This window comes from Borostomias antarcticus (assembly GCF_949987555.1).
Source record: "Borostomias antarcticus genome assembly, chromosome: 1".
Taxonomy (NCBI): domain Eukaryota; kingdom Metazoa; phylum Chordata; class Actinopteri; order Stomiiformes; family Stomiidae; genus Borostomias; species Borostomias antarcticus.
Window position 1 is genome coordinate 33,019,255 of NC_140234.1, and position 22,283 is coordinate 33,041,537.

The window sequence follows — 22,283 nt, forward strand, 5'->3', positions numbered from 1 at the left end:
GGGATGCTGCTGCCTCTTCATGGCCTCTCTCCCTCCCCTGCTCCCCCTTTGCCCACCCACCACCTCACCTGGCTTTTGACTAGGGTTGCAAATTGTAGGCACTTTCCTGAATCGATCATTGGCAAATGTTAACGATCAATTAGCCGAATAATTGTAATCAAAATACCAACATTTCCAAATAATACCAAATGTGTTTTTTTTCCCTCAAGCAAAGCTTTATTATTTCCACAACAGCATATTCACTTCACAGCGTTGCTATGAAACATAAACATTAAGAGGGGCTAGAGAGGCTATCAAACACACAATAACCGCAAGTCTTCATTTTCTATATCTATTTTCTATCTATTTATTTTATTTATGTATCTATCTGTCTATGGGTGTAGTGTTGTGCAGAGGGTATCTTGTAGCGCCAGTGTTGATCTGTAGGGGCCAGTAGTCGACGACTCCTGCACCTCTGATACCCTGTGATGAGGTGTACTTCCCACAATCACCTGCTACCAAGACTTCCTGGGAGGCGGAGCCCTGGGAAGTGACCACTGAGGGGAGAGCGGGGGGTGGCCTAGCACAACGACCTGTGTGTGTGTGTGTGTGTGTGTGACTGTTTGCATGGGCCCTCAGGCCTTTACTGCAGGAGAACAGCATAGGTCTACTAGTCTATGTCTACACTCACAAGAAAATGAAGGGAAACTCTGTTTGGGCAGGACATTCGGCAGGTCAGTATCTGTGTGTCTTGCTTCCTACTGTACGTGGCCCCATGCGCGCGTTTGGACTTCAGCTCCGGTGTTTATCTCCCGTTTTTGCGAGCGGAGGGATTAGAGAGGGGCGCCGCCTGGCAGCACGGCCTAGCTGGCGCTCCTCTGCTCTCCCCAGCCGGCCGTCTGCTGAGCTTTCACTTCTCTGAGTGGGACTTATCCGCTGTGCTGAGCCTCAAACACACACACACACACACACACACACACAGCTGCTCGCCAGTGAACTCGGCTGCTTCTCAGCAGTTTCAGAAGGTGTGCACTGCCAGGACTGTATTAGCCAGGATTGTAATGGCTCTTTCTTTGTGAGTCCCCCCTCCCCCCCTTCCCCACCCAAAGTAGTTTCTGAAAGCAGTTTAAAATGGGATGGCTGTAGAACAGAGCGGTACTTACTTGTCTAAGTTCCCTCCCGCGGGGGCGTTGCGCTCAGAAGAAGTGTCTGTGCTGAGATGCGGGGTGCTGACTCACTGTTCTGTGCTCTACACCGGCTCCTGCAGAGGCAGGAAAAGAACCGCTTTGACCTCCTCCTCCTCTCCCCACAGGTCCTGCTCAGGTTCCCATGATGTCTCCTAATGGTTCAGTGCCTCCCATCTATGTGCCTCCTGGATACGTCTCCCAGGTACAGTAGCCTGCGTCTCCGGTAATATTTACAGTGTTGCTACTGTAAGGCATGTGTTTTCGTAGTCTCAACACCAGACCCATGAAAGTTCTTTCGCTGATACACTACGTAGGCTACGCTAACTACGTTACTGCTTGCTGCAGATCTCTATGGGTCTGGGACACTTCATGCAAAAATCTGGTGTTCAAATCCTGTCAATTCATTGTTTTCGCAGGAATCCCTGCGACACCAATCAGTAACGACTTTCGCTATCAGGCATTCCCACCCATAGATATGCCCCGCCCATCTAACTTGGGCTAGCGTCTCTCATTTGCTGCTACGACCTGTCACTCTTTAATTTTTGAACCGTTGATACGTCATCAGAACACCAGCTTGGGTGGCGAAGTGACACAGACTCAGTATGTAGTATGCAGAGCGCATCGATTCTACGTAATATTTGAGTCTGGAGAGAGACTAGCGTTTTCCTGACTAGTATCGACGCTTGCAGTTTGTAAAGCTGTCTCTGGAACTCTTGTGTGTGCTGTGTTCTCTATCCCGGCCCTTTCAGATCATAGAGGAGAATGGAGTCCGCCGTGTTCTGGTCTTACCTCAGCAGCCGGAGTTCCACCCCGGGGGCCACTCGCCCTTGCACCACCCTCCGCCCCACGCCCACCTGCCCGCCTTCATCCCGCACCCGGCCATGATGCCCCCGCCACCCCACCTTTACACAGGCATGACGGGCGGCGTGGGAGACATGGGCTCCCAGTACATCTCCCAGTACCACCCGGCTCACATGTACTCAGAGCAGGGTGAGTTAACACAATACTGTTCTCTCTCTCTCTTTCTCTCTGTCTCTGTCTCTCTCTGTCTCTCTCACTCCCCCTCTTTCTCTGTGTCTTTCAGCTGTATTCATTTAGAGTTTTGCTCAGTCCTGACCTAAGCTCCGGGACTCCGTCTGGGAGCTGTTGTGTTTCTGTTGTGTGTCCCAGCCTTGTCGGCCTGAAGCGGACTGCCTGCTTCATCTCCAGTGGACGGTCGTTTGTTTTAAGTGTCGGTGCGTGCCCATGGCCCGTGTGTTATGTAAGTGCTCTGTGTGTTTGTTTTTTCCCCAGTCTCCGCAGATTCTCACTCCCCGCACGGACGCCCGCCGTTTGTTCACAGGGACGAAAGGGCTAGCAAAACGTACGAGCGCCTGCAGAAGAAGCTCAAGGAGCGTCAGGGAGGAGGAGGAGGGGGCGGGCAGATGAAGGACAGCCCCCCTCCGTCACCGCAGAAGGGCCTCGCTGGGGCCCCGGCGCCGGACATCCACAACGGGGTGGGGGGGACGGGGCTGGAGGCGGGGCGGCCCGGCAGCGCAGGCACACAGGGGGGCAGAGCAAGAGACGTGGAGCCGGCAGGTAAGACGCTCAGCATCGGCGAGTTTCCTGGCTTGGTCTGGAGCTGCGGCACGGACGGGCCTCGTTAGCCGCAGTAGCTGCTGGCAGCAAGAGACCCCTAACAGGACCGGCATTAGTCTTGATTACTGCAGCTTCGACCGCTCATTAATCAGCCTTAACCCTTACCCTCTGGCTGGACACTAATCACCAAGCCATACCCTAACCCTAGCCCTGGTACTGTAATCACCAGGCCTCACCCTAACCCTAACCCTGGTACTGTAATCACCAGGCCTAACCCTAGCCCTGGTACTGTAATCACCAGGCCTCACCCTAACCCTAACCCTGGTACTGTAATCACCAGGCCTCACCCTAACCCTGGTACTGTAATCACCAGGCCTCACCCTAACCCTGGTACTGTAATCACCAGGCCTCACCCTAACCCTAACCCTGGTACTGTAATCACCAGGCCTCACCCTAACCCTGGCCCTGAGCTCTGCCTGGACACTTGCCATATCCTGAGAGTTTAACTACTGAACGATTGGTTCCTCTTAGCACTATGGTTATCTCTCTCCGCAGAGCTGGACGAGGAAGCCCAGGCCCTGCAAGCACTGCTGGGAGCCATCGGCAAGCCGGTGGTGAGTACTTCTCTATGTTAACACTCTTTTTGATATAAGGATTCTATCCGCAGTCTGGCAATTTCCACGCTGTGCAGAGAGCAAATGACTTGTGTGATATGCCATTAAGTATCTTGATGGTGAATTCTCGCTGACTACTGGTTAATGGTACGGAAAGCCTGCTGACTTGAGGCTCAGGCGAGGATTCTTATTCCCGCCGTGATTAGCTAGAGAGAGAGAGAGATCTGATCCTGTCTGGTCTCGCCACTGGTAAGGCCTTGCTTTTTTTTCTTACCCTGTTTGTTACTCCGCTACATCTGCATCAGCAACATAGTCACTCAGCAACATGCTTGGGGCGCGCGCAGACCCAGTTGTTTGTTACGGAGATACTGTAAGATTTGTGATGGCCGGGAAAACACACTGAGTAAGGCCTTTTCTTTTCAATCTTTTCAAGCTAATCAAAAGAATAAGAACACCTGTGGGAGGTAGTTAAGCTGTTTACAAAGCAAAGCTCAGAATGATCCAAGAACCTGCCCCCCCCCTCCCCCCATATAACAGTGTGCCTGTCTAGTCCAGTCATTGCCCTGGGCGGATATCAGTTAAACCAGAAATAGGATCTGCTTGACCTTATATAAGACGGGATTAGTCATCCCTATCGTCAATGTCTGAAATCCATGCAAAGTATCAAAACAAGTCTATTTGAGAAGGGAGGATGGGGAAGAGGGGTTTGGCCGTGAAGGGGGTGTTAGTTCCCTCTTCAGCGTCCACATCGGACAGGGTTAAGAGCTGTGCAGTGAACAGGGGGGGGGCTGTCGGTCAGTGGAGCCCAGGGGCAGAGAGAGGGGAGGAGACGCAGACGTAGGTCTGATTGAGTTCTTCCACGTATGCGTTCCTCCTGCAGTGTGGGCCAGGCTATTTTTAACCTCCTTCGGAACAGAGTGAAAAACCCCAAGAGGTGCACATTCAGGCGGCTCTGACAAACTCGCTAAAGAGGCGCCAAACAAAAGCCATTCAGCTGAAGGTTACATTTCCTTGCTGCGCCAGAGATGGATGGATGGATGGATGGATGAATGAATGATTGAATGAATGAATGAATGGTTTATTTCAGTCACTCGTTTTAAAGAACAACTATTATGTTGTGTGAATTTCTCAAACAAAAATCATCATGCATTAATCCAATTCACACAATACTGTACATTTAACAAGAGGTGATTTGGAATAAAACTGTTTTCACTCTTGATGGTTTCAGGTATAAAACATCAAACACTGGAAGAGACACAGAGTCAATGCAAAATCTTCTTGAAGAGTTCCAATTTATATTACATTCAAACAGCAGCACAAACACGTGTCACAGCTGTGCAGCGGTTATCAAGTTCATCAAGACCACATATTTCTCAAGAAATGATGTGAATGGTGTATTTAATCACAGATGGAAAATAACTAAATAAAAGAACAAAAATATGACTGATTAACTTGATTTACTTCTAGACTAGAGATGCCCATTTCACAATTCTTCTGACAATTAGCCAACCCTCATTAGTCAGTGATTATCCAATAAGCCTAAAATCCGCTATATAATGCAAGGACATGAGTGACCATACCAATAATATAATACTGGAATGATTTTTTTTTTTACCAGGTGTCAGACATCCAGGCCAGAGGGGCCGTGCTGAGCTGGAGCGCCCCCAGCAGGCCAGAGGGAGAGGAGGGCAGCCCTGACAGTGGCAGCAGCCCTGCGGAACCCCTCAACTACCAGGTCTCCATCTCCTACTGCGGAAAGGACGGGAAGTACCAGAGCTGCAGCAGGTGAGGGGGATCTCTTGAGATGGAGGTTGGGCCAATAGGATTAGGAGGACTAGACAGGCCTACCAATCACAGGACTAAGGAGTAGAGATAGTCCGATATACCGGATATATATCAGGCCGATATACCGGATATACATCAGGCCCATATTTGTATTTCGAACCATATAGGGATATATCAGGATCAGAGGAAATATGGCAGATTTAACAAAACAAAACACTCTTAAATATTAAGACTGCTTAAAGTGCTTGAGAAATGTAAATGGGGTAAACAATATACATGCATTGCCACCCCTTTCCGTCCTGTAGACAGCCAGCAACGTTGGACGAGCTGGCGCTCTCCATAACTACGTACGTTATCCCATCCCAGCACAGGAACAAAGGGGCAATCAAATATCTCTGTCTAGTCGGCAACGAAAAGCTTGTTGATTAAGCGTTGCAGAGAAGTTTCAAAGGTGCTCATACACGTAGTTGCATGGAGGTTTAGGGAACAGGGTGGGTGGTTTTGAAAGCTTTGGCAAAAGTAGTGACCCATCTTCTCCCTTTGTATGCCATAGCTAGCGTTGTGATTGGCCCTCCATGGCACTAACGGCCATTTTTCAGTTTACCACTTTGGCAAAAGTTGATGAGTTTTTCCGAAAATTATTACAAAATATTTATCATTAACGCAGAGCTTTCAAAACCACCCACCATGTTCCCAAAACCCTCAGTGCAACTGTGAGCACCTTTTCAAACTTCTCTGCGATGCTTCTTCGACGAAGTTTTCGTTGCCGACTAAGCTGAGATATTTGATTTACCCAAGGGACTGTATTTCTGGAACGCGCCAGCTCATCCAACTTTGTGGCCTGTCTGTAGGACCGAAAGGGGCTAATGCATTGCCTGCCTAGAATGAAAGGCAGGTGCACAGACAGTGGAATCAGATGCCTTTTAAGGTACAGAGTTCGCTGCATTAATTATGTACTCTATGTTGGAATGCTTGATACCGGCCTTCCTGCTCTCCAAAACATCGGGGTCTGTATCGGCCTGATCCTTATCAGACCACCTCTACTGTGGAGGACATGGGCCTTAAGCCTGCGGTGTACTTGCTTTTACACTAACTATGCGCCTACGCATACAAAAGATAACTGCCACGCGTCTCCCGCCTTCCTTTGGAGCGCTGGCTGCAGTTGGCTGTGCGGGTCCTCAGAAATTAACGTGCCGCAAAATACGCGCGTGTTCACATGCGTTGTTAAAAAGCAGGTACACCGTGGGCTTCACTTAGAAAAGAAAGGATACATGACCTTTTTGATTTTTTTATGTCAAGAACCTCGCATACTGTTTGTATGTTTCTGCTGTTTGTGCTGATGGATTTTCATCTCTTTGGGCTCGGTGCAGGGGGGACGAACTAAGTGCAACTTTAGAAGACCTAAGACCAGCAACAGACTATCATGTCAGGTACGGTCTCATCATGTGAACCCAGTGGGGCGGCTGTGGCTCAGGAGGTAGAGCGGGTCGGCTCCTCTCGGCTCCTCCTGTCCATGTGTCGGAAGTGTCCATGGGCAGGATGCTGAACCCCAAATTGCTCCCAATGAGCAGGCTGGCACTTTCTCTCTGTGTGTGTGTGTGTGTGTGTGTGTGTGTGTGTGTGTGTGTGTGTGTGTGTGTGTGTGTGTGTGTGTGTGTGTGTGTGTGTGTGTGTGTGTGTGTGTGTGTGTGTGTGTGTGTGTGTGTGTGTGTGTGTGTGACACACACACACACACACACACACACACACACACACACACACGTGTAGTAGTCTGCATAGTGGATGTGCAAGCTCTTTTCTTGTTTCTTCAATGATCTTATCTTCTGGTCTCATCGTGTGAACCCAGAGCTGCGTGGTGAGCGCTATGGGGGTGTAACCACTGTGCTGCTCCTTTCCCAGGGTCCAGGCCTCTTGTCACTGTTTACAGGGGAGCCCCTCGGAGGCCGTGAGCTTCACGACACTCAGCTGTGAGCCTGATGCCCCCAACCCTCCCCGGAAGGCCAGCGGGACCAAGAGCACCCTCCTCCTCCAGTGGAAGGTAGCTATCTCTCACCGTCTCTCTTCACAGTTCATGTGAAGGATGAGTTGAGGTATAAAGAGTGGTAATTTTAGATGGAGAGAGAGTGAGAGTGTTATACTGTAGATAGCGAGAGAGAGTGATTGTTTCAGATGGGGAGAGAGAGAGATAGTTATAGGTACAGTAGAGAGACACTGATAGTTTTAGATGGTGAGAGAGAAAGAGATGGTTATAGATAGCGAGAGAAAGTGACAAGATAAGTGAGTGTGAGTGTAATAGTGTGATAGTTTCAGAAGGAGAGATTGTTATAGATAGTAAGAGCAAGTGACAAGGTAATATAGAGAGAGAGTGTTATAGTGCGATAGTTTCAGATGGAGAGAGAGAGGGTGTTATAAATAGCGAGAGAGAGTGACGATGGAGAGAGGGTGTTATAGATGGCGAGAGAGAGTGACGGTAAGATGGAGATGGAGTCATAGCATAACGAGACTGATCAGATGTCTTCCACAGGCTCCATGTGACAACGGTTCCAAAATCCAGAACTACGTTCTTCAATGGGATGAGGTAATGTATGATTAGAGATTAAATTAGAGATTAGAGTGTACTCTGTGTCGCGCGGTGTCCTCTCACCTTACTCTGGTGACTGTGTCCCATGCAGGGTAAAGGGACAGGGGTGCTTGAGCAGTGCTACTACGGGCCTCAGAAGCAGTATCGAGTGACCAAGCTCTCCCCAGCGTCAAGATACTCCTTCCGCCTCGCCGTCAAAAATGACATGGGCGTCAGGTATGAGAGAGAGAGCTCTCGAACCCAAAACTACAAATCTCTCTCTCTCCCTCTCTCTCTCTGCACGTCTCTCCCTGCACGTCTCTCCCTGCACGTCTCTCCATGCCTCTCACCCATCCTGCCCTCGTCTCTGTTGTCCCCAGCGAGTTCAGCGAGGCGGTGGACCTGTTCACCTCCTGCAGCGTCCCCTCTCCCCCGCCGCCCCCGGACCTGCTGACGGCCGGCGTCTCCTGGCTCTGCCTGCGCTGGGAGAGGCCCGCCGGCTCCCCCAAGGAGGATGACATCTACTACGTCCTGGAGATGGAGGAAGAAGGCTCGGTAAGCCTCCAGCCTGCTCACACACACACACACACGCTGCCGATGACTGGTTACACAGAGCCTAAAGTGAAGCAATAAAACAAAGCGACTGCCTTAGAAAGAGACACTTAAAGAGATACCGGCTGCCTCTTAAATGTCTCTCCAGTGTCACATCCCCATTTATTTGTGTGTCTCAGGTTGTTTTCCAGAAGCCACGGCTCACCCAGTCTTGTTCTCTCCCCCTCATAACGCGTCTGTGTCTCTAGGGCTATGGTTTCCAGCCGAGCTACGACGGCGAGGAGCTCTCCATCACAGTCAGGAACCTCCACAGGAGCACCAAGTACAAGTTCCGGGTAAGAGCCTGCGCCGGGAGACCGATACGAAACGATATGATCGCCTTTATTGATCCCCAAAGGGGAAATTCGATTTCTTTTAGCAGCATACAGACAACATACAAAGCCACACAGAGAGTATGGGAGTGGATAGGCAAGGATAACACAGTATGTGCAGTACTAAAACACAGGCTACCGTCCATCTCTATAAGCCCCAAAATAAAATACAATCTACAGTACAGTCATAATGCATCAAATACATAATAAATACAATAGATAAACCATAAATATAAACATATACCCAATCAAACATCCCTCAATATAGATCCATACATATAAACATAACTATACATGCCACAATATGAGCATGTACCAAAGTGCAAGTTAATGGCACTTGTTAAACCATTTAATGGCTGCTGGGACAAAGGAGTTGCCAAACCTGTCAGTCTTAATTTTAGGCAGGATCATCCTGTGGCTGAAGCAGCTCCTCCTCTGGCTCAGCTCTTCAAAGAAGGGGTGAGAGGGGTTCTCCATGATGGACAGCAGCTTGTCCCCCATCCTCCTCATTCCCACCTCCTCCAGGCTGTCCAGTTTCCCCCCCACCACAGAGCTGGCCTTCCTCACCAGCTTGTTTAGTCTGTCTATATCACCCTTCTTGGCGCTGCTCCCCCAGCAGGCCACGGCGAAGAACAGTGCGCTGGCCACCACCGACTGGTAGAACATCCTGTTACACACGTCGAACAACCTGAGCCTCCTTAGAAAGAACAGTCTGCTCTGCCCCTTCTTGTAGAGGGCCTCAGTGTTCTCGGACCAGTCCAGCCTCTTGTTCAGATCCACTCCCAGGTACTTGCATGAGTTTGCCATTTCAACTTCCTCCCCCCTGATGGTAATTGGGGTTGGAGGGAGCCTTGGGGGGTTCTTCTTCCGTCGTAGGTCCACCACCAGCTCCTTGGTCTTGCTGGTATTGAGCTGGAGGTGGTTCTCCTCCGCCCACTCGACGAAGTCCCTCACCATTCTAATGGGAGGCAGAGACAACGATCCACAGACTGGGGCTGTGTGTCCGCCGACAGGCTGTACTGTACGTAGCTGAACAGTGCCAAGCTTACAGCTTCTTAGAGCGCACTAGAGCTGGAGTTTAGAGTTGGCTAGGCTACCGATGTTTTACACCTACGTTAGTAACGAGTGTCGTGTTTTTGCAGACAACAGATTAACTAGCCAAGTTAAGATAGCTAGCTAATGTTAGCTAGTGCTGACGTTCACTGTCTCTGCGGTTTAGCCAAAAAACGACCGTTGTCATCGTCAGAACAGCCTTTCACAGCCTGCGCTCTAGCCCAAAAAGTTCAACTTTTTTCAGTTGCAAAAAAAGCCTAGAGCTCATGGCGCTGTAGCGCTAAAAAGCTTCTAACAGCTCGTGTCTCTACATCGCCCTAGAGCTCATTACCCATTGTAAACGAGAAAACAACGGCAGCTCTAAAATACGGCTTGTCGGTGGACACGCACCCTTAATTAACACCACAGCTCAGTGTAGCTTCGGTGTCTTGCTGTCTGGGGGAATGGAGGCGGGGGGAAGGGGGGATGAGGCTCATGGCAGTCCTATGACTCATCTGTCTGCAGGTTTGTGACTCCAGTCTCCCACAGAAAGGGAAGGAAGGAAGGAGGGAGGGATGGAGGCAGAGAGGGAGGGAAGGAGAGAAGGAGGGAGGCAGAGAGAGGGAGGGAGGGAGGCAGAGAAGGAGAGATGGAGGCAGAGAGGGAGGGAGGAGGGAGGCAGGGTCACTGATAACACAAACAGGAAGACTACACACAGCCCAGCGCACACTGGGTCCAATCAGTGGCCAGTTAAGCCTGGTGGGAAATTAGGTCCTTGCCTCTGGATCTATGGTCATGTGCACTGACTGGCTGGAACAAGTCCACAGGAGAGCTATGACATCAGAGCTAGCGCCACTCTTTCCACATATAAAAACAGAAGGGTTTGAAAAACCAGGCTTTGACTCCTTTTCAGCACAGCAGCAGGTTTTTGGCTACCGTTAGAAAGGATGGTACTTCTTCTCAGCACAGTTGGATCTTGGGTGGTAAAAGGAAGAAGGCGGACGATATTGGCAACTGGGGGTCACCATTATTGTCCTGACCAGTGAGAGCTGCGCTCCAGATTTCAGCAGGATATATCATTGTGCATCAACAGTGTATGGACCTCTGCTCTCTCAGCTCTCCATCTGTTCCCCCCTAGTCTCGCGATCTTTGCCTTCTGAACATCTGGGGTTTTCTATGATGAAATAGTCGCTAGAACGTTGGCGAGAACATAACTACGCCTCCTGCTTTGGATTGGTTCAAACTGGAACAAAGCTGCACCCTAAAGACTTTGGATTGGTTCTGCAATGCAGTTGTTGTTTTTTAACTCTCAAATTGTTTCCACACACTAAGCGATGCAATCTGAATGAAAGTCCTCAGTCTCTAGTTGAGCGGAGCGTTTAGAGACTGCCTTGAGTCTACCCCCCCTTTCTCTCCATCTCTCTCTCTCTCTCTCTCTCTCTGGAGAGGTGAACTGCTGTCAGTTGCAGCTAGATCCCTAGGAAGGGAACAAAAAAAGAAAGCTTCTGTGTGCCCTGATCATGAGTCTTCATTAGTGTCTCAGAGAACTGCCTGTCTCTCTCCCTCTCTCTCTCTCTCTCTCTCTCTCACACACACTCTCTCTCCCTCTCTCTCTCTCTCTCTCTCTCACACACACACTCTCTCCCCCTCCCTCCAGCTACCCAGCAGCCCAGCGCGGGGCCAGGCTGGCCGCTGGGTCCGTTTGTATTACTACAGTCAATGGATTGGACTCTCAGGAGGGGTAGAAGGAGATTTGCATATATGTGAGCTGAGATTTGCCACTGGGAGTAGGAATGGCTCCGTCACGATGGCGGATTCACCTCCCTGCCTTCTTCATTAGCTCCTCTGTAAGCCTCTAAGCTGCATCGTCTCAACGTTTATGGGTGGATCTGTGCGCGAGGCAAAGCTGGTTTGATAAGGTCTCCCTGTCTGGGGGAGCCGCTCCCCCTTGTCGCACACCTCCCTCCAATAGCCTGTTATCTGGAGAGATGGTGACCTTTAACTGAGATTACCTCTCGGTGACTATCTGTGCAGCAGATAGGAACGTTTGTCCCCCGGAGACGTGAGCCTGCTCTTCTCCCCCTGTCCTCCAGGTGGCGGCGTACAACACAGAGGGGAAGAGCAGCCCCAGCGCGGTGGCGGAGTTCACCACGTGTCCAGACACTCCCAGCAGCCCCAGCAGGCCCACCGTCCGCGGCCGCGTGCTGCCCCACAGCTTTCGCCTGGGCTGGGGTGAGACTGACCTGACCTCCACCCTGACTTGACCTGACCTCCACACTGACCTGACCTCCACACTGACCTGACCTCCACCCTGACCTGACCTCCACACTGACCTGACCTTCACCCTGACCTGACCTCCACACTGACCTGACCTCCCGTCCACCCTGACCTGACCTGCACACTGACCTGACCTCCGACCTGACCTGACCTGCACACTGACCTGACCTCCACTCTGACCTGACCTGCACACTGACCTGACCTCCACTCTGACCTGACCTCCACTCTGACCTGACCTCCACCCTGACCTGACCTCCACTCTGACCTGACCTCCACACTGACCTGATCTCCACACTGACCTGACCTCCGGTCCACCCTGACCTGACCTGCACACTGACCTGACCTCCGACCTGACCTGACCTGCACACTTACCTGACCTCCACCCTGACCTGACCTTCACCCTGACCTGACCTCCACTCTGACCTGACCTGCACACTGACCTGACCTCCACACTGACCTGACCTGACCTCCACACTGACCTGACCTGACCTGCACACTGACCTGACCTGACCTGCACACTGACCTGACCTGCACACTGACCTGACCTGACCTCCACACTTACCTGACCTCCGGTCCACCCTGACCTGACCTTCACCCTGACCTGACCTCCACTCTGACCTGACCTGCACACTGACCTGACCTCCACACTGACCTGACCCCCCGTCCACCCTGACCTGACCTGCACACTGACCTGACCTTCACCCTGACCTGACCTCCACACTGACCTGACCTCCACCCTGACCTGACAGGGTGGCCTACTGTCGCCATCAAACCCATAGACCCCAGCGTTTGACCAGATGTTTTCTTCTCTTCTCAGAACCCCCGAAAGACACCGGCGGCGCAGAGATAACCACATACGTAGTGGAGATGTCCGAAGGCCTAAGCGGTGCGTTGTTAATTAGGATTCTGAAATATAGTATGGGTTCAAGTATGATATGGATTTACTACCATTAATGTACAGTAATGACACTTGTGTGTTTGTGTCTGTGTCTGTGTGTGTGTGTGTGTGTGTGTGTGTGTGTCATGTTGGTTTGGGTGTGTGTGTGTGTGTGTGTGTGTGTGTGTGTGTGTGTGTGTGTGTGTGTCCAGGGTTGTCATGGGAGCATGTGTACTCTGGGCCTGCTGTGGAGCATGTGTGTGAGGGCCTGAAGCCTGGCTGCTGCTACCAGACCAGAGTCTACTGCATCAGTGAGGGTGGGAAGAGCCCGGTGAGTCATACAGCACCAACACACACACACACACACTAACTACAGTATACATGGGGCCAGAACCATCCACATAGGTATAGTGTAGCCATGAGACATTCTCAACCAGTGGTCTGCAGAGCGCCATCAAGTGGGCAGCAGAGGCAGTGGTAGCTTACTGCAAAAAAGTTTGGTAATTTACTTAGCTAGTTATTTTTCTATCTAAATGCGTTCAAGAATTCACATATAAATTCAAGTTAAAATGCATAATTTCAGTGACAAGTTACATTTGAATATCACCACGCCAATCACATCCAAATGTGTTCAGCTAACGTAGCTTGTTAGCGAACGTTTCCTCGGTTGCAAACTTTCCTTGGCCCCTCAGATGCGAAACGTGACGGACCACCATTTTTTTTTCTCATGTATTTGGGAAGGTGGTCCTCAGAATTTTTTTTACAATCAAAAGTGGGCCATGAGTTACAAAAAGGTTGAGCACCCATGATGTAGCCAATGCTAACTCGGAACTGGCATTTTTCAAACTGGTTATTGCCAGGGCTATTTCTCTGTACCAGCGCTAGCTAACGCCAGAGCATCCTTTGGCTCACGCTCATCCACACAACCATCAGTGTGGTGGGTCTATCTGTTCCTGCGCTGCTCTGACAGACTAGGCATGGGTAATTCCAGCCACTATGCACAACATGCTGCCTATCTAATATCCTCTTCCTCCGCGTATCAATGTGAGGGAGTGCAGCGCAGTCCCACTGCCCGTGTCGGTCGCCGTCACACGCCGTCTGGAACAGGTTCTCTCCGGTTCTGTAATAAACGGTAACAAACGTGAGCGCCGGGTCACGTTTTACCACGCAGAAGAGAGGCGAGTGCTTCGCCGCTGTGAGCCGTGTGTCTTTTCGGGCTCCCGTTATGAATAAATGCATGCGTGAACAGCTGACGGAGGCGTTAACGAGGTGCGCTCTGTGAACCTGGATAATGAGAGTGTCATCTGACACCTTCAGGGATGGTCCAGTGATTACAGGCCTCTGGTTGCTGCTCACACAGGAGGTTCAGTCTCTCACAAAGGAAAGATGCTGAATGACGATCTCTCATGGCTCACACTACAGGATATCTAAAATCGTGAGACGTGCGTGATGCAACACGATTTCGAAATCTGGTTGCATCATGCACGTCTCGCGAATCTAAAAACATGCACACACAAGATTAGAAAATAACGGCTTATCACACACTACAGGATATTATTGTGGCCGAGGGAGCAACGAACCACTGCCTCGCTTGTAAAGTAGTGACCTAATAATGTAAAAAAATAATGTAAATATCAAACATGCCTGATATTATCGGGGCCGCCCCGATGGGTCTGCGAGCTGATCATGAGGTTTAAGACTGGATCTGTAAACCCCTACATTCAGGGTTTCCGTTAACCGGCAATTACCGTTTTTTTGTCCGGGAAAATCTGTTGAAGTCCGACATTTAAATCTCTCATAATGTCCGATGAAAATAGACAGTTCCTTCAGTAATGACCGGTCCTTGTCAGTGGACCAGGTGAGGTAAGACCATGCTGTTAGCTCTGTCCATGCTGTTAGCTCTGTGTTGTCTGTTGCCTGGTTAAAAGGGACCATGATTGGTCTATTATACACCCCAGGCTAACTCTGTATTGCTGTCTGTCTGTCTGTCTGTCTGTGCCAGCTGTCGGAGGCCCTGCAGACCCAGACTCCAGCGGTGCCCCCTGGGTCTTGCCAGCCTCCCCGCCTGGTGGGCAAACCCAGAGCCAGGGAGGTGCAGCTGCGCTGGGGTGAGTCACTCTCCAGGCTCTAGCAGCCCTTGTTTGTTTGTTTGTGTGCCTCTGTTAATGCCTGCATTTGTGTTGCTGTCTATGACTCCGGGGGTTGAGGTGTGTGTGTGTGTGTGTGTGTGTGTGTGTGTGTGTGTGTGTGCGTGTGCGTGTGCGTGTGCGTGTGCGTGTGCGTGTGTGTGTGTGCGCGTGCGCGCGCATTTCCCCGAGGCACTGCCTCTAGCATGGAGTCTGATTTGTGTGTGTGTCTCAGGCCCCCCCCAGGTGGACGGGGGCAGTGCAGTGAGCAGCTACAGTATGGAGGTGTGTGGGCCGCAGCCCGGGGAGGAGGGCAGGGATGTCTACCAGGGCCCAGAGCTGGACTGCACCGTGGGAAGCTTGCTGCCCGGCAGGACCTACAGCTTCAGGCTCCGCGCTGCCAACAAGGCTGGGGTGAGTCAACTCACCACCAGCACACTCCCTTTCCAACCCGCCCGGCTGATGTATATGTCAACAGAAATCAGTAACCATTTCCTGTCGCTTATGCTGATCTGTGTGTGCGTTTGTGTGTTTTGTCTGACAGTACGGACCCCTGTCAGAGCGTTGTGAGGTGACCACCGGTCCCGGTGCCCCGGAGCCCTGCAAGGCCCCTCACATCACCTGCAGGTCTCCCACCTGTGCCCTGGTCAGCTGGGAGGTGAGGCCTCTCTCTGCTCCACAGTCACATTTCCCTTCTCACATCTCCTCCGCGTTCTACCGGTTCTTCATGGGTGAGAACCTTATGACCAGTGTTGGTAAACATGCCTCTGCCCCACCGTGTCCCAGGCTCCTCTGGCCAACGGAGCGCCCGTGTCGGAGTACCGCCTGGAGTGGGGGGCGGCGGAGGGCAGCATGCAGACCTGCTACAGCGGACCAGCGCTCAGCCACGAGATGAAGGGCCTGCTTCCTGCCAACAACTACTTCTGCCGGGTCCAGGTGAGTCAGGCGGTCTGTCAAGTCAGTCAGGCAGGCAGGCAGTCAGTGAGATGGTTAATCAGGCTGGCAGTCAGACAAGCAGTCAGTCAGACGGTCAGTCAGTCAGACGGTCAGTCAGTCAGACGGTCAGTCAGTCAGACGGCCAGTCAGTCAGACGGTCAGTCAGTCAGTCAGTCAGACAGTTGGCTCCACTCCGCTCCCTTCCAGGACACCTGGTCCCCTCTCAGGGGTGTCATTGGAGAGTGTGTCATAAGCCTTTTTTCAATTGAATTAATGCCTAAATTGACATAAATTAAAGTAATATTAGAAGCCCCCAAACGGTTTTTCATTAACAGAACGATTCTAGCGAGTTAACTCAATGTTTTAATTCTCTGTGTTGCCAAAACATAATAATTTTACTCATCAATTTTACCCAACATATGGCTACTTGTATATTGAATGTAGGCCTAACAATGAAAGAATCCTTGAATCCTATTTAGTCTATATATTCATTTTTTCATATCAAGTTAATTGTAAAATATAAGCTTGGGATGAGACTCCCTGTCTGCTCTGCTCTCCTGTCACTCACTCTGCATGTACAAAAGAGTGGGGCTGTGTCCGAATGTCCACCACTATATAGTATGTAGCATAAAAAGCATAACAATCCAATGGTTAAAGGACAATGCTCGACAATGTCTGGATGAATCGCTAGTTGTGCTTACATAGAGCATAACTGTTGTGGTTTTCACATGCCATGATCTTTAGAAACGTCTTTCGAAACGAAATAGCTTCCTCACTTTCTCCAGCACGAATGCGCACAGCGCGCAATCGTTGCTCCAGCACGCTGTGCGCATGCGTGCTGGAGCAAGTAAGGAAGCTATTTCGTGTCTAACGACGTTTCTAAAGATCATATTACAGAGGCATGGGAAATACCACAACAGGCCTATGCTCTCTATGTAAGCACAACTAGCGATTCATCCAGACAGATTGATGAAAACAACCGTTTCGCGGCAGAAAAAAGATTTTTAGAAGCTGCATTCTCGTTGCCCCGATCACCGCCATTACATGGATATAATGGCTCGCGCTGGATTTTACATTTCTTCTACAGGCCTCCGAACTACACCAAAGTGATCTCGGTGAGTCAAACGTCTTATAATATGTCGTAAATAAGTTCCAGGTTGTCAAAAACGAGCATTGTCCTTTAACTCCCCCAAAGGAACCCCTCCACTGCACAAGCTTCTCACCAAACCCAATAATAATAAGCACAAACTACTGAGTGCAACGTTAGCCCTGCTAACAGAGATGATGAATTTGGATGAGAGTGTTGCAGCTGGTGCTAAACGAGGCAAAGGAAGAACATTTTTTGGACTATTATCACAGCCATTCCACAGTTTGGATTATACAGAAAGGTGAGGATCGAGCCTGTTGGATGACCAACTCCAATGCCTGGCTAGCTCAATATTGTTGTAATTTTAACATGAACCGTATGTGAGCCGGAGCCCGTCACCTTCACTGGATGACTCGAGTAGCATGCTACATTTATCTCGCATACTAAACATGTTTTCGTGGAGTAGTAGTATGTACTAAATAGCATGTAGTAGGCGAGTTGCAGTATGTACTTTATAGTATGTAGCATGTAGTATGGACACTCGGACACGGACAAAGTTTACAGGTTGGCTCATTAATGTTATCAGGTCCCCTATTAGCTGGGTTTAAATCCGATATATTGCCAAATAGGCGCATTTGCTTTTGGAAGTCCTCCGCCACCGTCTAGTCAGTGTAATCAATTCGAGCAGTGCATGCAACTCAAGACTTTCACTTTCACTCGCTAATGTTCTTTGCAAACTATTTTAAACTTTTTTCAGCATGACATTTGTTTTCGCAACAAACGTTTTCAAACATAAGCAACCAGTCTGAAAGGTAGGCTAGTTTGGTGAACTAGACACTGGAGGGAAATGTGAATTGTAGCCTATGAATGAATACCGGAGCCTGAGCTGCAAAACTGCAAGCAGCTGTCGAACTAGTCGGTGTAGTTAGCGTGAAAAATCTCTGAATGGGTGATCCTTTGAGTCGCTCAATGTTTGCTTGATGCATACTGGAGCTTGTAGTTAACCGCGCGGGGTGAGCGCGTTGCTTACGCATGACGTCACATGCTGCGCACAGCATAGAAATTGATAGAATAGATTGGTTCCTATGGATCTGGCCCATTGCCACCGATATCCGATCTAGTTATTTATTACATTTTGGGGCCGATCTAAAGAAGCATTGGAACTGATGTGTCCAGGCAACAAGACCCATCTTAATATATCAGACATTATTTCATGTCATTTCAATTCACAGCTATTTCAGTGGCATGACTAGCTTCCGTCCTACCAGTCCTGAACAGAAACAAGCCAGCCATGCACATAAGCCAGGCTGGACCTGGCCTGGTTCCATCACATGAATGTCGAATCGACTCTAACTAATCCACCCCTAGTGAGCGTATTAAATTAGCGTGTCAAAATTGGCGTTCAATCGATTCAATTATTTTTCCATGAAGCATGTCGCAGTAACTTTTAGATGCACATCTATTTTGAGTGAATTATCTTCTTAATGGAAAAATTATAGGGATGGGTACCGTATCCCGGTACTTAACGGGCCCCGGGGCCAAATGATTAAACACCGCAGTATCGACAAGCTCTGACGGTCCCGGTTTTGTTAACGGTATTTGAGAAATTAAGAGAAAAAATACTATACGTTATCTTGCACCTTTTATCTTTCCGACTCCGTTTTTAACTTCTAATAAGATTAAGATATTTGTCTATTTTTGCTGTTCCTATCAGAAATGAACTGTTCTATTATTATTGCACTGTTCTTTTGTTGTTGTTATTATTATTATTATTATTATCATCATCATCTTGTATTATTATTCTGTTGTTGCTGCAAGGCTGAGGAGCCAGAATCCAAGCATTTGACTCCTTTATCCGAAATGATCGTTCTCTTGCTGCAGAGATATGTGCAAGGGGCGGCTTTGCCACACACACACACACACACACACACACACACGCGCGCGTGTGAGCCGATCGGAGCAGAGGAGACAAGTTAGTGGACTAGCGCAGAGAATTTAAGTTTGGCTATATTTTACAAGACTCAATGCCGACAATGATATGCCACAAGTGCAACCAGTCTTGCATGTTAAGGGAGGAAACACAAGCAATCTGTCGTTTGCTTGTCTCATATACATGTGGACAGCAGTATCGGTAAGAGTAGTAGTGCCATTTTAACGATGCCCATCCCTAGGTGACTGAGAAAGATGAGTCATGCAGCGCTAGTCGCACTGGAGACTGCTGCACCCTTACTGCCCCCCAGTGGTCAGATGTGATCGTTACACACAGAAATGTCAGACAGACTAAGGGCCTGTCCTCAGTCTGGTCACGTGACGTCCCCTGGGTCACGTGATGTCCCTGTGTCGCTGCAGGCAGTGAACGTGGCGGGCGTGGGGACGTTCAGCGAGGCGGTGCTGTGCCAGACGCCCTGCTCCGTGCCGGCGGCCGTTTGCAGCGTCCACGCCCTGAAGGAGGCGGAGCTGAGGGGCTACGAGACACCCCCCGACCCGGAGGAGGACGAGGAGGACGAGGAGGGTCTGGCCGCACCCCAGCGCTACTCCCCCTCCACCTGCCTGGGGCTGCGCTGGGAGCCGCCCCACGACCACGGGTCGGAGATCACCTCGTACCTGATCGACCTGGGAGAGCGCCAGCCCATCGTCGTGGGACCCATCACCAAATACATCATCCAGCACCTGCAGCCCGACACCAGCTACAGGTAGAGACCTGCCCTGACCTGACACTCAGCCATGTAACAACACACACCACATAGACACACAGCACCATGTATCAATAACACATACCACATACACACACAGCACCATGTAACAACACACACCAAATACACACACAGCACCATGTTACAACACCAAATACACACATAGCACCATGTAACACCAAATATGCACACAGAACCATGTAACAACACCAAATACACACACAGTACCATGTACAGTAACAACACCACATAGCAAATACTCCAGCACCTGCAGCCTGACACTAGCTACTGTACACGCCACACCACACAACAGCACACAGCACTGCACAGCTACACATAGCACCAGACAACACTGTAGAGCTACACAGTGTTGGCTTTTGATGTCGTCTTATTAATTGTTCTGCGTTGTTTTTTTAAGCCTTAATAAAGATTGCATCATCACATAAACTATGACCACGATGTTGATGGTTGTTCTTGAGAAATGATGACGCACTGACGATGTCATTAAAGAAGTCACTCCAACACAGGATATGAAACGGCTACAGACAGGTTTATTACAGAGTTCAGCATACAGTAGACAATTCAGCCTAAGTCCCTCTCTGCCCTGCCTGCCTGTGTAGTAGCCGGCCACACCAGTCTCTGTCTGACCTGGGTGCCTGCCGTATCCAAATCATCTTTAGTAGGCTCCTTCTCCCCACCCTCTACGTAACTCTCCAGATATTAGATAAACGGTTCTTCTACTCCCTCGAGCTATCTCCAGCAGCAGGGCCTTGAAGATAGGGGCCCAAACATTCATAAGATATGCCCTGTCATCCATGGCGTCTCAACATCCTCCCAACCAGAGCTTCCCCATGTTAACCCACCGTCTGGTATGTAACCTGTACACCCCAAAAAGTGTAAATCCCTGTGTTAGATGGTCAAGATCTCCCTTGCCATAATGTACAGGTGGTCCTTCCTGCCCCTCCTCCACTAGGCCTCTGCATCCTACACAGCCAGGCAGACATCCAATACCCTTAAAAGGTAGTGTCCCTAGTAAGGCGCAAAGTCACATATGGGCAGAACATTTCTCTCAAGATCCATCAATAGCACCAACACTGCACAGCTACACATAGGGCTCAGTAGTAGGCCTACTCTCAATGCAGTAGTTGACCTGTTTTGGTACTCACAACCCAGTGACATGTTTGTAGTCTGAAACTGGCACTGGCATCTCTACTGTCTCTCTCTCTCTCAGGATCAGGATCCAGGCTCTCAACAGTCTGGGCGCCGGGACATTCAGCCACACCTTCAAGCTGAAGACCAAGCCCCTGCCCCCCCAACCCCCCCGGCTCGAGTGCACCGCCTCCAGCCACCAGACACTCAAGCTTAAGTGGGGAGACGGGCCGGCCAAGGCCGCGGCCTCAGACGCCCTCCAGTACCAGCTGCAGATGGAGGACAAGAGCGGCAGGTAGGCCTTTGTTACAGGGCCATCTGTTAGTCTGACTTCTGCTCTGACTCTGCTCTGACTCTGACTGTGCTCTTTCTCTGACTGTCTCTATCTCTGCTCCGTCTCTATCTCTGCTGTGTCTCTGCTGTGTCTCTGCTCTGATTCTGCTCTGTCTCTAACACTGCTCTGACTCTGCTCTGCTCCACTCTGACTCTGCTTGGACTCTGACTCTGCTCGGACTCTGCTGTCTCTCTGCTCTGCTCCACTCTGACTGCTCTGACTCTGCTCAGTTCCACTCTGACTCTGCTCAGACTCTGCTCGGACTCTGACTCTGCTCCACTACATCTCTGCTCTGACTCTGCTCTGCTCCAGATGAAGATATTTCAATTCAAAGATATTACATTATTGTGGCTTTGTGATTGTGATTACTGACCGATGTGCAGTGATCCCCGGTCAGAGCAACATATTTGGCCTGTGCCAGTAGACTATTTCCATTCTTGTTGTCTTTTCGGTGTCATACAGCTGGTGGATTGTTGTAACTATGGTGCCTCTTGATGGTGGATTGTAAGTTGCATCGGAGGAAGCAATTTGAAACGCCTCCATTAAGCCCTTGTCCTCTACCCTTCAAATTGACCTGCAGTCCACAGCAATCCACTTTGCAAGAGACAGTGCACATTAAGGAACATTTCTGTAAATATGCTAGTTATAGTAAATTGGCTAATTACCAACCATAGTCTCTGGGGCAGATGGCATGAGCACTACAATGATTAAAATACATTAAAAAATACATTATATACATAATAACAAATAATACATAATTACATAAAAAAACAAAATGTTTTTTTTTTCTCCACACACACACAGACACACACATGCGCACAAGCACGCACACAGATCAGTGTTGACACTGTTGGTTCTCCAGAAGCCATTTCTTAACACCACTTTTGAAAGAGTGGTGAGTTGGGGACTCTGATAGATTGTGCCACTGAATTCCACTGATGGGTTGCTTTGAATGAGAAGACTGCCTGGCTAAATGCGCTTATTCTAGATGGTAACGTGCAGTCACCCCTACCTGCACCTCTCGTAACCCTGGCTGAGGCAGATTTGAGTTTGATGAAACTAGATAGAGGAGGCGGAGCTAACCCATGCAGGACCAAGCAGAGATTTTTGTATTTAACAAGGTTTTCCCAGTTAAACAGGTTATAC

The 22,283-nt window shown here is 49.8% G+C and overlaps 1 protein-coding gene across 2 annotated transcripts in view; it reads left to right on the forward strand.

The window, feature by feature from the left end:
- Nucleotides 1-22,283, forward strand: part of fndc3a (fibronectin type III domain containing 3A) — an 84,826-nt gene that overhangs the window by 52,978 nt on the left and 9,565 nt on the right. For both annotated transcript variants that reach the window (XM_084447756.1, XM_084447755.1), the window contains exons 4-23: nucleotides 1,292-1,368; nucleotides 1,916-2,156; nucleotides 2,460-2,744; nucleotides 3,300-3,358; nucleotides 4,977-5,143; nucleotides 6,514-6,573; nucleotides 7,043-7,181; nucleotides 7,668-7,721; nucleotides 7,816-7,940; nucleotides 8,084-8,258; nucleotides 8,504-8,590; nucleotides 11,752-11,890; nucleotides 12,753-12,821; nucleotides 13,025-13,143; nucleotides 14,815-14,920; nucleotides 15,174-15,352; nucleotides 15,483-15,596; nucleotides 15,725-15,874; nucleotides 19,311-19,654; nucleotides 20,886-21,098. In XM_084447756.1, coding sequence (XP_084303882.1) covers nucleotides 1,292-1,368; nucleotides 1,916-2,156; nucleotides 2,460-2,744; nucleotides 3,300-3,358; nucleotides 4,977-5,143; nucleotides 6,514-6,573; nucleotides 7,043-7,181; nucleotides 7,668-7,721; nucleotides 7,816-7,940; nucleotides 8,084-8,258; nucleotides 8,504-8,590; nucleotides 11,752-11,890; nucleotides 12,753-12,821; nucleotides 13,025-13,143; nucleotides 14,815-14,920; nucleotides 15,174-15,352; nucleotides 15,483-15,596; nucleotides 15,725-15,874; nucleotides 19,311-19,654; nucleotides 20,886-21,098 — 2,902 coding nt within the window. The remainder of the gene's footprint in view (nucleotides 1-1,291; nucleotides 1,369-1,915; nucleotides 2,157-2,459; nucleotides 2,745-3,299; nucleotides 3,359-4,976; nucleotides 5,144-6,513; nucleotides 6,574-7,042; nucleotides 7,182-7,667; nucleotides 7,722-7,815; nucleotides 7,941-8,083; nucleotides 8,259-8,503; nucleotides 8,591-11,751; nucleotides 11,891-12,752; nucleotides 12,822-13,024; nucleotides 13,144-14,814; nucleotides 14,921-15,173; nucleotides 15,353-15,482; nucleotides 15,597-15,724; nucleotides 15,875-19,310; nucleotides 19,655-20,885; nucleotides 21,099-22,283) is intronic.